Genomic DNA, 15717 nt, shown 5'->3' with positions numbered 1-15717 from the left:
ATGTATATATATATGTATATACATGTATGAGAAAATATACAAGTACCGAGGTGTATATATATATCTCCGTATTTATATATTTTCTCTCGCCACTTAGCTAGCTTTATGTTTATTTACTTCATCAACTTAATCATCATATATCACGGTCTGAAAATCCAGCACATTTAACATTTTATTATAATCGTATTATAATTGTGCAGTCAGCACCTTATTTACGTCTTTCCTCCATTTCTCGCTTTCTCTTTCCTCACTGTAAAAACAGACTATAAAAAAACGTGGAACAAATCAAACGACGAAGTTGCTATCACTTCATAGAGACCACGATACGTGGAGGTCTTGTATGTGACATATTAGTGTGCAATATACTTGGGGATCTTGTGCTCGGTGAACGTGTCCCTTCGACATATGAATGACTAAACAATTGGCCCTCCTTCTACCTTCCTTAGACAATTTCACGCCTCACAGAAGCAATCTTCTTTTCGTTTTTAAAGTTATATCCTGAGGGATCTAACAATAACCTTAGGTTTACATATCGTGAACGTCCCTATGCACGAGTAAGATTTTGAAAATTAGTCGACTTTTCAAAATACACCATTTTGAGCCTGCCCGACTAAGCCAAGATAAAGCTATCCGCAAAGTGCAAGTAGGATCCAGGTGATACGAATGTTAGCACATGTTCCATCCCCGTTTCATGAGAGACATTACCTGAGATCTGACCTTGTGAAATTTTTTTAAGTAAGCAGCTATCCAGTTGTGCTGCCAAAAACAATTGTGGTCGTATTATTATTTATGTCATCAACAGCATCTTGTCCACCATACATACTACACCTGCTAAATACAGGACGCAACGAAGCATCTCTCAGCAATCAAGCCATTACCACTATCGTTAACGTATCAGTATGAAACAACGTAATTCTTAGTAATCATTTGTAGTTAATAGTATGCTTTTATCTCTCTGTCTGTCTGTCCATACTTCTACCGCTTATCGACTGAAGGTGTAGCGTCACGTATGCAAATAAATGGCACCCGTGTTATCAGTCGTCGACTGTCCCATGTCAATGCTGATACCAATCGTCATGGCCTGGGAGAGCGTAAGGCCATTCAACAGCTGCTGCTGCTGCTGCTGCTGCTGCTGCTGCTGCGAATCCTTCTCCAGTTCATCTCTAGCGCCGACTATGATGCTGCTGGGACTGGTTCCAGCTGCCGTGGCTACTGCGACCAGTTGCTGACAATCCGACGCAGCCTGGTAACAACTTGTGCTAGTGGCGACAACGGGCGGTCGGAGGAGTTTTGCCCGTGGCGATGAGGTGCTCAGAGCGTGCTGGCTCAATAAGCTAATGCTTGAATCGATAGGCGTAGATATCGTCTGCTGTTGTTGTCCAAGAAGGCCAGAGGAAACGCTATGTACAACTGTATGTTGTTGTTGCCCCTCAGCCCATGGGCGTTCTATCGTCTTCAGTATAGAAGTACCTGCGCTGAGTTTAACGAAACTTACCGCAGGACTGCCTTCGCTGCTAGCGCCGGAGTTTGTCCGGAAAATCGGAATCATTGAACTGGATAGCGTGGCCGGCTCATTCCCTCGACATTCCAAGCCGCCATTGCAATCTGCAGGGTATGCGCCACAACAACTGCAACCTGTAGGTTTCAATGTACCATATTGTTAGTTGAGTGCCTATTCGACTTAGGCCTTCCTTAGAGTATGGAGACGTATTTTTATCATCACTCATTTGTATTGACTACTGGAAACGATCCTGAAGCATTCGTTGGGCTGTGAACCTAATTTCAGACAAAAATGCTTCCAGTAAATAATTCTAACTAGGCAGACCATTCAAAGATCGTGACTCAAATATACAATTATACTTCTAAGACCCGTATTTGCACCAGGATACCCAAGCACACTGTTTCGTACGAACACATCCGCTGTTGCTCTTTCTAGCAAACTGACAGGCGATCAATTGCACGATAAACCCCTTAGGAATATGCAAAAACAAGATTATTTAACGACAGGCTTCGTGCAGACCATACGTAATATACGGGTGCTTACGCTCAACCTAAGCAATCAACGTAATGATTAATTTACCAGAGGTCGATGAAAGCCCTATTTACAGTCGCTCTCACAATCTTTTTTACCTACTACACAAAACTCTAGTGTACGAAAGTAGGCCAAGTGCACCGAGTGAAGCATAGTAAGGTGCTGTGGTTTCCGCGCAGCTGTCCCTGTTCGCTTAATCAGCGCGCATGTTTGGCTATAACGATACGGGGGGTTGAGGGGCGAAACTTACGCGCATGCTGGAGAGCCTGCGATGCGCTGCTATCCTGCAGCTTGGCGGCTGAGAACGAAAAGAGAGAGATCGCATGGCCAGCGCTGGCTCTGTGTCACCGGAGACGGACACACGCTGCATACATCATGCAAGGCAAGGCCACTCCGTAAAGAGCACGCCACAAGTCTACCAATGACAGTGATCTCATTGCTGCTGAACTCAGTAGACTTGAACCCCCGCCCTGCATCGCAAGGGTCGGCTGATCACCTGGAACAGAAACAGACGCAGACACAGCGAAACAATAGCGAAATATAATCACTGATTTGTAATGTCTATGCAAATCAGAATGTTTGCGGCAATCTATAGGAAAATTACTCACACCATCAAGTCCAACAAAAGAACACTTTGCCAGATGAATTGTTAAAGGTCGACACGGTTTAGTTTCTCTTGTGTGACTTGGTTACTCTGCATTGGCAAGTGCGACCCCCGTCTGAAACGTAATCCTTTTTTCGTGGGATCTTAACAAAAATGAGCTTGAAAACGAGATCAACGTAAAATTGAAATTCTTTTCAGCGGGTTACTAGGTTTAGCTTTAGCCTCAGCAAGCTAACTGCACTTTGGGATTACACTTAATTTATACACAGAGTAGATACATATTAATAGAAAATATGCTATCTACCGCAGCAAGTCGACAATCCGACACATGTGTAGAATTCTGTCACCTCTAGATAGGTCTATTCTATTTTGAACGAAAACCTGGACCACATAAGCGAATTTCGATCTTTTGGGCGTTCCCTAGCTATTTCTCTTTTTCCATATACATACTTAGGTAGGAAGTAACACAGTGGTGTTCAGTTATGCAGTAGTAACCGTTGCCACCAAACTTCTTAGACAGTTCTTCCGCGACACTGGCTAACCGTCACGAGCAAAGGTACTTATCTCTTTTAACTTTTGTTGCAGTTATTACAGCCCACGCCGTTACGGGCACCTCACTTCTACAAGCTTCCCAGACTTCTAAACCTAATCGAATCAGTATGTGTGGAAGAGAAGGTACAGCTCAATCTAAAGGGTATCGCACAACAGCTGCTGTATTGTTATATTAGGCAAAGGCCCGCCTCCTTTCTGTTCAGGAAAAAGGAGTCGGGAGACCTGGCAGTTTTACTTTTGTTTGCCTTACGTGAGATCGCCCGAACGAGTCAGGTATATCCATACAGAGGCAGCAGCCTCGGCACTGTAGCAGTTACAAATATGTAACTGCTACAGTGCCGATGCTTACAAATATGTAGGACATAACATGCGGGGCCTAGCTTTAGGCTGACGAAGAGGTCTAAACCCGGCAAACTTCGGACCGATGCGACAAAATTCGAATACGGACTTTAATGTGTTTGCGAGCGAAGAAGGTACCGTTAAGATGTTAACCAATGATTGATTTATGATAGTGCTTGTGATTGCTGAAATTGTTTTTGCGATTAATATGATAACGAAGGCAATCACGACACCAGTGGTAGCTTTGAATTTAGGAGAGACAGTGTCACGGAGGAGTCCAGTGCCATGTACCATCATGTGGTCATTAGTTTTCGTAATCTACTGGTGGGTATATGGTCACCATCACCTAGGGCAAGTACTTATGTGTCTGGTGTTATATGAGAGTGCAGTCTACACCATGGTTGGCTGCTCCTCGGGCAGGCCGTTCTCACTCTGATACATGCTTCACAGCTAGCTCACCATTAAGCACATGGACGGTGATAGTGTCGGGCTCGGCATTTGAGGGCCGACACGTATAATTTCCCGAATGATGTTCTTGCGCTCGTGCAATCGTTACCGTCGACACGATAGAGTCACCGTTGTTACCAACTCCGCCATACCTGAAAAGAGAAACGAAGAAAACAGACAAGACACCATTGGCGGGCGCTACACTGTAATTGACACCCATCAACTGTATCATTGACGAAACCTCGCCAGTTCTTGACCGCCAGATTTTGGTCTGCCATAACTTGGCAAAAGACCGAGAAGCATAAACCTTAGTAGACAACAGGGCTAGTTTTGTGAACCAACACAACTAAGCTGTTATTTTTCCGTAATACATACATATTCTGCTGACAGCGATGTGTACCGGGTAACTGACGTCTGGTTGATGAGTCAGACTTCGGAGCTCTGAAGCTTGCACTGGAGCAAATGCAATTTATTGTAATCGTTATTCTTAAAGTGAAATTACCCTCGCGGCGTTTCTTCATTCCGCTACACCCAGTGCAACAAAAGCTGCACAAATTGTACGTTGCGTTAACATAAAAAAATATTTGATAATATTTGTTTACGCGTTTGCCGATATTGCTTTGATGCTCAGTACACACACGTGAATGACGCCAAAAAACAAAGAGAAAACTGGCACGATCTGAAACCAGCCCTGCTTCAGTCTCGTTCCTTGATTGGTTCGATCTGACCGCACTAAGTATTATTTGACCTTATCTCGCTGCGTTACCCCTCCACCATCATTTATAACCCTGATTCTCCTTAGAGTCCACACAGTCTCAACCCTAAGTGAAATAAGTCTGGTTTGCTTCGGTCGTAAACGGCCTTTACTTATCGTTTCATTTTAGGACGCCACCAGGCCAGTACTGCCAAAGTACTGCCGAACAGCGCCAACATCAGTCAAAGAAGTAACAGCCGCGGCAACGATGGCAGAACCCCACTGCCCCACATTTGCCAGCGATGCCATTCCGATGCTATTCGAAAGCAGCGGTGCCAAGCCTCCTTTTTCAAGTAGCACTCGGAAGGCGTCGTCTGCTTCTATCTTTGCCACAGTTACTCCTACAGGCCCACAGCAGGTCGTTTTTACCAGGGTTAAAAAAAACTGCTGTTCGTTATGCTCCCGTCTTTTTGTCTATCTGCATTCGCCTGGCTAAGACTGTTGCTGCTTCTATTGGTGTCATTGACGGCACCGTTTGTCGGCCTTGTCGAGGCCGTTGGGGCTCACGGCACCCGTTGGTAACCGACGGCCATTAAACAGCCAATCGTATCTGGTACCTCGCCAGTGTCCCGCAGTACTTTTCTTGCCGCTTTCTGCTTGGCCTGTGGTTAGGCCTCATTTTCCCGCACGGTTGCGGTGTCAGAAGGCTATCAGGTCCAGCTGGCGAAGTTTACAAAGGAACCAGAAGAGAAACGAGGCTATGATACTACCCGCACAACGATTAGCACCACTTTAGCCACCGCAGCCATACCCATCAACAGCCGTGGTGACGTCGGGGGAGACAACAACAACAACTCTGAAGATTCGATGGACGCAGCAGAGTGAAAAAGCTAAATGTGAAGCTTAAAATAATCAGAAAGAATAGGCGAACTGACAGGCGGACAACGTTCGACGATAGCAAAACGAACTTAATAATAAGTTTGGGTGCTCAGACATGTTAACGGCCACTTATGTTAATGCTACTCAACATGGCGCCCGCTGGCCGTTTAAGGGGTTTAAAAGGCACAACCACACGTTATTTATAAATTCGCGGGTGTGCGTGTATGTATAGTTGAATATTAATTCGGACAAATGCCCATTGAGCTGCAACAATATAAAGTGCATATTTCAATTACCTTAGCGTAATTGTAGGATCGTCTTTGTGGAATCAGTCAGTGGGCAAGCAGTTATAGGCAAACAAAGTAAGATCGGTGTTGCTTTCATTTAGGCCACTTTTTGGTTAAGCCTTAACACTTCTACACCTGCACATGGTAGAGATTATGAAATAACCAGCAAACACCATTATCAAGCCAACGCGCCTTGTCATTCGTATGTAACTTGATTCATATTTCACACAAAACTCCCTTTGAGTAGCCGTCTGTTTTGACACACAGCATCACATATAATGCAATCAAATACCAGCTGTTGCAATGCCGCAGCCCAAATGCACAAGACCAACGGAATGCTGCGCCGAACTTGGGTCGTACTATTATGGACATGCACTGGGACGTCCTAATTACCAAAGGCTACAGACTAAAGCATTGTGCCCTTTGCTTGACTAACTTCTGTGTCAATGTGTTTGTATGTATTAGTAGTTTAGGCATAATCCCCAACGCCTAGCCTGCCGCCAGTGTCGAAACCTGTAATAGATTACCATAGCACTTTTGCTAGATATGCGTTGACAAGGCTGTCAAAGTTTGTTTTGCAACCGAACGCTCTAAACTTTAGTTATCCTAGACGTAATAAGAAAAAACTCGTATTCAAAATATACGTTACTGAATCCATGATAGTTTTCAGCCGAGCCTGACACGAGCGATAAGTTCTGATGGGTTGTCCTTTTCTAGTATTACTAGCGAAGAAATTACGATAGAATGTATATAATTCGTTTAATGCCAATGCACTCCCATAACCCACCTATGCACCCTTGCCGATCGATCATAGTTAAGGACCGCTCCGTTGTGGTACCAAAACACATGAAACACGTTCCCTTCTTTACTGTTTTTTCGGGCCCTACTTCCGCTGCCGGAACTGCTGCTTATGCTGTTTGTATGATCTTTTGCTTTGTTTACGCTAGATCGACCACTTCCCGACAAATCGTCCAATCGTTTAGTACTTGCGAGCGACCCGCCACTCAGCTGGTTTTGTTGATGCTGCTGATGTTGGTTGGTATGATTTTTATTATGATGCCCCACGTAGGCCAAGATACCATCTCCACTGAGTACGCACGTCAAATTGAGCACGCTGCCCGTGTTGACGTACAGCTGTGGGCCGCCGGAGATTTTAGCACTTCGCGCTGAAATCCGAATTGTTTTGAACACGTAAAGCATAAAGTAATTGTACGGTTATTAACATGCCGTAAAACTTGGCATAATAGTACTATAGATAATTATTATTATTATAATAGAGATAAGCTTTTTTCTCTCTTTCTTCTTTTCCAATTTGATATCCAGTGTGTTATTCTATGTAGAAGTATGTTCCATTACCAACATGTCGTGAAAACAACACATGGACTCCTTGTAGGTAAGCAATTTTTTCCACATTACCATTATTGGCTAAATAGTAATGTAAAAAACAAGTACAGTAAACCTGTAACACGCGTTTGCGTATTTAAGGAATATCACTAGAGCATGAGATGATAAATGTATTTCTAACCTCACCTATGACATTAAGGGTGACTTGTCGGCTGATTTTAGGTAGCGTGCCGACTTGACATTCGTACACGCCAGAATCGTCAGCCGTTGGATAAGCCAGCTGAAGCGTCCAAAGATCTGAGCCTGCTGTGTGTATGACGCTAAATCGCGGGTCCTGGGTGTATCGTGCTAGTCCAACGCTTAAAACATTTAGATCCTTACGTCGAATCCACGACACCTAAAAGAAGAATGCGGTAATGGGCAAGTACGCCAATCATGAATTATGTCGACGTATCGAGTATATTGTATTTGTCCTATATAGTTCTAAGTAAGCTATAAAATCTTACGGCAACATCTCACCAGAGCCAAGAGGTAAACAGCTAGAAACTGAAAACAACGATAGGTTACGTGAGATCGCACGACGTCGCTTGGTGCACCGGGTCCAGCACAACCACACTCGATATGAATGAAACTCGGCTTGTCTGTTACTGAAGAAACGGTATCAGCATACTGATTTTACTCACGTGACTCGCAGGTGGAAAAATAAGATTAACGGTCAAGCGATCAGGATTACATTACACCTTTAAGACGAGATACACTAGCCTGTCCAGCTGAGCTGGAGGAAATAAAGTGTTACAACTTACAAAAGAAGAAAGCTAATAATAGCTATTTACAGTCGACAGTATCGATCGTTTTATCAACTTATACGATTACTAGAGTAGCAATCATATTCTACAAAATACATATAGTTACTTCGTGGCAATGTCTCTCTCATCTCTATATATACTTCGTGACGCACCACAAAACATTGTACTGTTATGACACTATAGGAATAGCTTCTACATTAAACGCTAGATACGTTTAATAATTTTGCTAATACTACAGCACGAACCGTTCTATCGCCGAGATTAGTAACCGCGCAGGGTAGAAACGCAGGCTTGCCAATCACCGCCGTGATGACTTCATCCATCGCGGAACTGTCAAATGCTGGAAAAGCTCCCCCTGGTCCACTGGCGGCAGCAGCAGCAGTGTTAAAATTGGGGCCTCCTCCGCCAGATGTACCCAGAGCAATACTGTATTCGCCGTGGCCACGAATGACACTACCACCACCCCTGCCTGTGCCTCCCGTTTGGTCAGTGTCCCCCAAAGCCGAAAACGAGGCTAACGGGGCACCAACATTGCGTTCACTGTTCCCCCCAGTAGCCACTGAACGCAAGATCAGCCTGTTGTTGCCAGACCCACTTGTTCCACTGGGGGAGTTCACGTTGGCGCCTCTTCGTCTCAATTGCTGCGACGAAGTCTGCGGTAGCAGTGAGTGCGATATTACGCCGATGTCGAGGTCAGCATTTGCCCGCTGCTGAGGATGCCGATGTGATCCAGTAAAGGCAACAGGATTTCTACCAGTTCGAACTTTGCCGGCGAGGGCGACCGCTCCTGAAATTGAAGATAAACACAGCAGCAGCAAAGGGCGAACAGGGAAAAAAGGATAGATTGGCACAAACGATAACGGTCATGATAATGAGTAAATCTAGTTAGATACGAGCTTGGCGTTCAGAAGGGCTAGTAACCAATCAACAGCAAATCAGACTGCCAACAGCAGAAAGAGGAGCCGCATAACAGCAATAGACTCGTGGCGTCCAGTGAAACAGTAGCATAGCCTTCGGTTGTAGATGCTGCGATAAAGAAGAACGTGCTATAAGCTGATAATTAAGCGAGAGAAAGATCACTATGGCAGTAGGGGAATAATCCGTATGCTTAATGGGTATGAACAATAAATATGCTTTACTAAATGTTTGGTGAACTAACTGCCCAGTAACCAACTACAAAAAGTTATCTGTCGGTAGTCATTTTGCGTTTACCCGCGCGCTGGTACACGCGATCCATTTCAACGAATTTGCTGGAATATTTTGCTACATCGTCCCAAAATCAAAAAGCGTTGCGGCTCACTGATTAGCAGGTCGGTAAGGCACACAAGGTGCTTACTAGGTAACACCTTCCATAGATTACGTCGTGTAGCTACAACGAATTGATATGTATCCACAACTGCAGCATTCGCTAGCTAGTTCTTGTACTCCAATCGCAATCGATATTAGAGCCTCAACCCTCAAAAAATCGGCCGCAACGTATTCGCTACGTTAGGCCGATTTAGTCGGTGAGCTCACTGGGTCGTAAGATCAATCATTATGTTACACCTTAGACGGAACTCAAACATCCTGCTACTCTTTGAAATTTGGTATCTGTTTGCATCGTTTTAACTTTGATAGAAAATAAAATCAAATCTTTCGTAGCTATCAGCGATATCCAGCCGAGCAGGCGGCTAGCGAAGAAGTGCTAAAAAGCACTATATATATATATATATATATATATAAACAAAAAAGACCAACAACCCTAATCGAACGCCGTGGTAGGCCTAGACAAATATTTGGTCAACGTCGCGGCCGACTGTTTGAAAATGAACGGTTTACTATAAACGCTCTCATATCATTCATTTAGGCCAAGCTAACACCGGCCCCTTTCCTGTGTTGCTAGAAGAACGTTCGCTCGCAGTTTGGTGGCTATCAGAAGAGTTTCTTCCGTTTCACAACGCACCGTGAGGAAGAATTTCAGCCTTATTTCCCCTGATCATCCTCAGTCCATAAGTCTAAGATTATATATATATATAATCATTTTCGTCGTATCCACATGTCTGTTTCTAAATATGTGCGTATTTTTAGGTAGAGAATTGATTTGTTATATCCGTGTTCATCATGAACTTGATAAAACCCTGAAAATAGAAGCAAAACGATACTCGAATATATCGAATTGGCTGCCGACATATGCTGATACTCCTATATATTGCTTACTGAGGTGCTTGTTAAGGTAGTAGGGTTTTCCAGGGAGCTTTCCACCAAATTCTTCCTTCTTTTCCACATCTTAGCTAGCACGCTTGTACCTACATACAACAGTTGTGCACATTACCCTTTCAAAACTTGCTATTGGTTACGGGTACGATGCCCTTGGCCGTTCGTCACCTTTTCCGGAAAAATTAACACGGATCCGTTCACATATACGCATAACGATGTATATAGTTATTTCCAATAAAATGTTCATATCAATATTGTATTAATACCTCTACACTCAAGTGTACAATAACGTTTCAGAACGTCACCTGTAATCAACCTGAAGATCAGATCTCATGTAGAACGTATTCATATGACGCCAAAGTTTTTAAGTCTCTGTTCGATGTTCTAGTTCGGAGCGCTGATCCAATTGGTCATCGAATATTTAACAAAGATTAGTTGATAAGGTTAAATATTGAAAAATTGCCGATGTACAGATACTTTACTTCCTAGCGGACTTCGAACGGGGCCGGACACCATAGTGAGACTAGAATGCGTACGAGAAAAAAAAGGACAGACTGCACTCCATTGCTTTGTTACGTTAACGGATGGCATTAACAAGCTGCATATGCTAAATATGTTAGAAGTTTTGGTACAACTAAACCATCTGTATTCGTTTGCTCTGTTTTACGTGCCCACGTGTCCTTTTCTCCTTGTTTCTTATGATTTTAGATTTAAAGGATTTTTATCAGTTAGAGCAGTAGTAGTCAGCTTGTACTATGATTATTTTTACAAATGAGTATGGCAAATTACAATTAAAAACTTATTTGTTTTGGGGAAAGGGAGCGACGTAGTTATTCCTTGCTGACTTCTGATGTGAGGTTCAGTTCAGACATTTTGCACCCATACTCACGGGACTATCTAGCCATGGCATAGAAATATCCTCGTCTGAAAATACTTTGCTAACTAATGATAGTCTGCATGTTATCGAGCGTATCATCATTGCGGTACACCTCCTTTTTCCCATATTACTCTTCATAGGTCAACCCAGTTCCAGCTTCATCTACGTAGCTTCTAACTCCGCCATACATTTCAACGGTCCGTGGTCTCATTAGCAAATGTCTCCTAGCTTTTCAAGTCGGGCCAGCAAAGCCTCGTAATCGATACAGTTCGACATGTAACATATAATTACTACGCAAACATGACTGACATAAAGATAACCAAAGAAAGGATCGTTTGAATTCGTGCGATGCCTAGGTACGCGGGTTTGCCCCCGTCCATAGACCCCATTACGAAAAAAACGTCCGTGAGTCGGGTTGTACGTCGGCGTTAATACGCGCCACGGCAAACGCATCGAAAACCAATTGGCCGGTAAACACTGAACGATGCATCGATGAGATTTGAACTTCAAATTTGTTGCATATGTTGGACCTTATCCACGCTGTTGTTCAACGGCCGGAGAACCAACTGAAGCTCTACATTTACCATATCAATAGATGAGTGACGCAAACTCCGGTAAAGAGCTTAACGTAATACTCGGATGATCATAATTGGAGGCACGAAATGCGCTTTATATTATAATTTGTCGTATGAAAGTACTTCGGTTTTAAGCAACTAAGTGGCAATTGCTTTCATACAATGTGGCATGACTTTGAGAGAACCAAACATGTTTTGTATTTACTGTTACGTGATCTATTTTTGTAAAAATTGTTGTCTCTTAACGATGTAATTGGGCAACATCGTGCGAAAAAGGACTTGTTGTAATACAACGTTATTATCGACTATAAGATACGTACACAGTACATGCAACCCATGTATCGCAAAGTAACAAAGGTGTTCACTTCTCCGCTTGAAATCGTACAGGCCTAGAGGCGTCTACCCTCGACAAAATGCAGGTCCTTATCCTCTCATACTAATACAATTGAAGGAAAGAATTTTTGTCTTCTTATATCACGATTTATTTAACGATTCCCCATAAAAGTGTTTATTACGTACCTGTGTACTGCTCGTTATTCGTTCCGCGGTCGACAGCTTTCAAGCTACAGTACGGGGCATATCGCAGTTATTAAAATTACTAACCGATGTCCTGCAGTCTACAGGTGTTATTTGATTCAAATGTAATGAACGTGCGTTTCTACGAAATGTTTCGTAGGGAACCGGTCGGGATGATAGTAATGAACATTTCGTGACGCAAGTCCATACTCTGTTGGTTTTTTTCTCTCGGAAATGAAGACCCAACTCCATAACTTGTAGGATAGAGCGTTGGTGCGGAACTGACCAGCGGATGGGCATTTAGCCAGCGGCTTGATAGCGGCCCGTTAATAATAACCACGATATAAGTGACTGGATTGAACTATGTCACAGCAATAGATCAGTATTGCAAATCAGTTTGGAATTATTAATAGGCCTATTTTGAGGATTTGCGAATGAAGATAATTGAAAATGCTTCGGCAAAATCTCCATCGAGTGAGATTATCTTCTTTAACTATTTACAATAGACTTGTGTTCAGAGTTTCTTTTATAACTGTTATAGATTATGTATGACATCATAGCATTTACTTACGTTTGTGCCATTCTTCTTTTTGCCATTGCGCTGCTTCCGGGTCAAAAAACATGTCTGCTGTCGTATATCTACAAACACGTATACCGTGTGAGACAAATATGATTCTGCGTGAGATAAAAGCATTGTTAAACTTTTAGCATCACGGGTTGCCATAATAGTACCATCTTAGTAAATCAATTTAATTACCCCTTACTGTTTTTTCTACGGATCTTGCTTCGAAGCGGATCTTCTTTGACATTGGCAGTGGTTACTCTTTTCAATCTATTTAATTTATATAGGTGCCCTTTAATCATAACTAATGTAATGTTTATAGAAATAGATGGTATTTGACCTTCCCAATGTTAAACAACCACCTGATTAAATAAGTGACATACATAGGTGCCACGTATGTTCAATTCAATGTGTCATGGAACCTTTGATCTATTATAGCAAAGCGCACATATAAAGTTTGCTAGCGTCTTCGCGTTTCTTTGTAACACCAACAACTCTGCCATATCATTGACGTTGTCTTGTACAGAGGTTGACTCCGTATTAGTGGTGTGGGAGACTGACTCCCCCAGCACTAGATCACGCAACTCTTTGTCATCGGGCGCGTTGTTGCCCACAAAACACTGCAACTAACCTGTCTAATTTCTATTGCAGCCAGTTTGCAATCTTTGATAGTTTCTCTTTAGTCTGTTCCTTCTTTGCCCTTTTGCGATTTTTTCACACTTCGTCTTTTTTTTATTTCCGCTGTCCTGCCTGAAGCGACTGGTGTCTGTAAATCAATGGTAGTCGATCTTATCTGCCTTGGCGTGAAAAGACAGGAATCAGGGCGGTTCCCGGCATGTGTTTCCGGGATATGAAGTGGCTTGAAACGCCCAGGCGATCAGTCCCGAAGTTGCCACCGCTACGACAGGGAACCAGATGACTACTGCGACTTCGGCTCACAGATTGTAACCGAATGACTGAGTGTTGAGAACGTTTCGCAGCAGGCTTATGGGTGTCACTTGGCAGCCAGACAAACTCAAACGAGTTCAGAAAATCGGGGGCATTAAAGCATCAGGCAGGGAGAGGAAAGGGGTGAACCAGCCAAAAATGGCCTACCATAGTCATCGTCAGGATAATGGCGTCAGTTCGGCGCGGTAGTGTACCCCTTCTACGTAATCAAGATATATAGCCCGCCCGCATTTTTGCCCTTTAGAGGCTACTTACGTCTCGAGATACCCCATCTTTGCGGTAAATGCGAGGATTGTATGTGAACATACACGAAAAAAGCAAGTCATTTCTGGATTTCTCTTGTTTTCAGCAGAAATGTCACTGGAGTAGTCAGAACTTTAGCACGGCTACCGAAAGTCTAACGCTTGAAAAGGGGAGCCAGAAGTTAGAAAGCAGGAGTCGAAGTAAAAAGCAAAAACTTATGATATTGTCACTACGCCAGACGATGTCAGTGATGTGATGCTTCGCAGCCAATATATCGACCACAATAAGCGTGGTTGGACACCATGGCGCATGCCTGGTATTTCCATCTTGCGTATCATCTCAACTCTCCTGCTGAGAAAAAACAATCTAGAGACAGCAACTACGTAAGCCTACTCAAGACTCGCTTTCATTCCTACTTTTAGCACCCGTCTCTTCCACGTTGTCTGTTGACCGCAGACGTATAAGCAGCCAGCAAGAAGTGAATAGACGCTACCTACTCAATCAACATAACGATCCATAGCGACTGCCTTTTTGCCAGCTGACCCCTTGGAGCTTAATTTTCGCAAGTGACGACTACAGGAAAAAAGATATACATGTACGAGCCGCAGGGCAGTCATATCGCATACGGGTAGCTGCAATCCACTGCAATATATGCAACGTGAGCGTTGCAATTGTCGGAAGAATAAATAGAGTATAGAAAAAAAAAAGAATAGGGAACTGGAGCTGGCAGCTCCAGTTCTTTTTTTTTTTTACTGTATGTATTAACTTTTGACACTGACTTGTGTGTTTGCCTAGAGTTTTTTTTTTGGTGCTCTCGATTTCTAAACGATATCCCTTCTAAACGCACAAGAAGGATCGATACTTGACATGAATTGGTAAGGCTTATTAACACGCTTAGCAATAAGCCTGACGATATATAATGTATCTATTAAATAGATACCACTTAATCAACAAGAGATCCACTTTGTCTATGGTATATCACGGTTTTCGGATTGAAGAGACAAAAATAACACTTCAACTTGTACCGTAATTATCCTAATCGCATTAGGCGAGGCTCAATTATTTTACTTAACGCAAGTTCCAGGCATCAGTTTCTTGCTGCCGGGGCCAAGCCACTTCACGATCCTATTTAAGCACGTCTCCGTTGTGTATAATAGCTACTCCGGAGAGACAATAGGCAATAAATTATTACCTTCTATATAACGTACGTAAGGATAATAGGTATAGTATAAGCAATCGTACATCTAACAGGAACTTCAACGTTACTAGGTAGTAGATTCAGGCGTTGGTGTGAAAATGTATTTAGTCAGTTCGTTCCATTCGTGCACGCTATTGACGGCGTAGATACGCACGGTTGAATGCACCACGTGACCTATAGCGACAGTTGGGACTAAAGCGGTCAACAGTTTCCTATCATATAGAGCTGCTCTAGATAGGACTAAATGGCTTGGCTTTGATAAGAAGCGGCCTTTTCCCCAAAACGCGGCTGACTAGGTAGCACTTGTGCTCTTCTTACTTCTCCTTAGCATGTTGAACTCTGAAGGGATCTTTTTCGCTCGATTGACTACTACGCCGCTTGCTCGACTGCAAACGGCCATCGAACTCGTCTAACGAAACTCCATCTGCAGAGACCCTTTAGTACCTCATCCACAAAAGTGACCACAACGCTCTTACGATGCTTGCTTCGCTTACCTGAAAGTAATGGTTTCATGCAGCCCTCGCTTGCTATGTACAGACACCATTAGTTGTAGAAGTAGAGGACGAAGTATGCAGAGAGCCTAACAGTTAGCTATCTGCCTTCCAGCTTCGCTCTCTG

At 43.3% G+C, this 15717-nt stretch overlaps 1 protein-coding gene across 1 annotated transcript in view; it reads right to left on the bottom strand.

Annotated features, from left to right (window-relative positions):
• Window positions 1-140: 140 nt before the first annotated feature.
• The window catches only part of LOC111270032 (uncharacterized), a 37993-nt gene continuing 22416 nt past the window's right edge, over window positions 141-15717 (bottom strand). The window contains exons 2-7 of the mRNA XM_022850017.2: window positions 8230-8771; window positions 7365-7575; window positions 6622-7000; window positions 3987-4126; window positions 2283-2528; window positions 141-1635 (exon numbers count right to left, since the gene is read on the bottom strand). Of these exons, the coding sequence (XP_022705752.1) occupies window positions 2377-2528; window positions 3987-4126; window positions 6622-7000; window positions 7365-7575; window positions 8230-8771 (1424 nt within the window). The 3' untranslated portion in view covers window positions 141-1635; window positions 2283-2376. The remainder of the gene's footprint in view (window positions 1636-2282; window positions 2529-3986; window positions 4127-6621; window positions 7001-7364; window positions 7576-8229; window positions 8772-15717) is intronic.

The sequence above is a fragment of the Varroa jacobsoni genome, unplaced genomic scaffold (genome assembly GCF_002532875.2).
Source record: "Varroa jacobsoni isolate VJ856 unplaced genomic scaffold, vjacob_1.0 scaffold_1430, whole genome shotgun sequence".
Lineage (NCBI taxonomy): Eukaryota > Metazoa > Arthropoda > Arachnida > Mesostigmata > Varroidae > Varroa > Varroa jacobsoni.
Note: the sequence above shows the minus strand (reverse complement) of the source record. Positions and strands in the feature narration are given on the sequence as shown.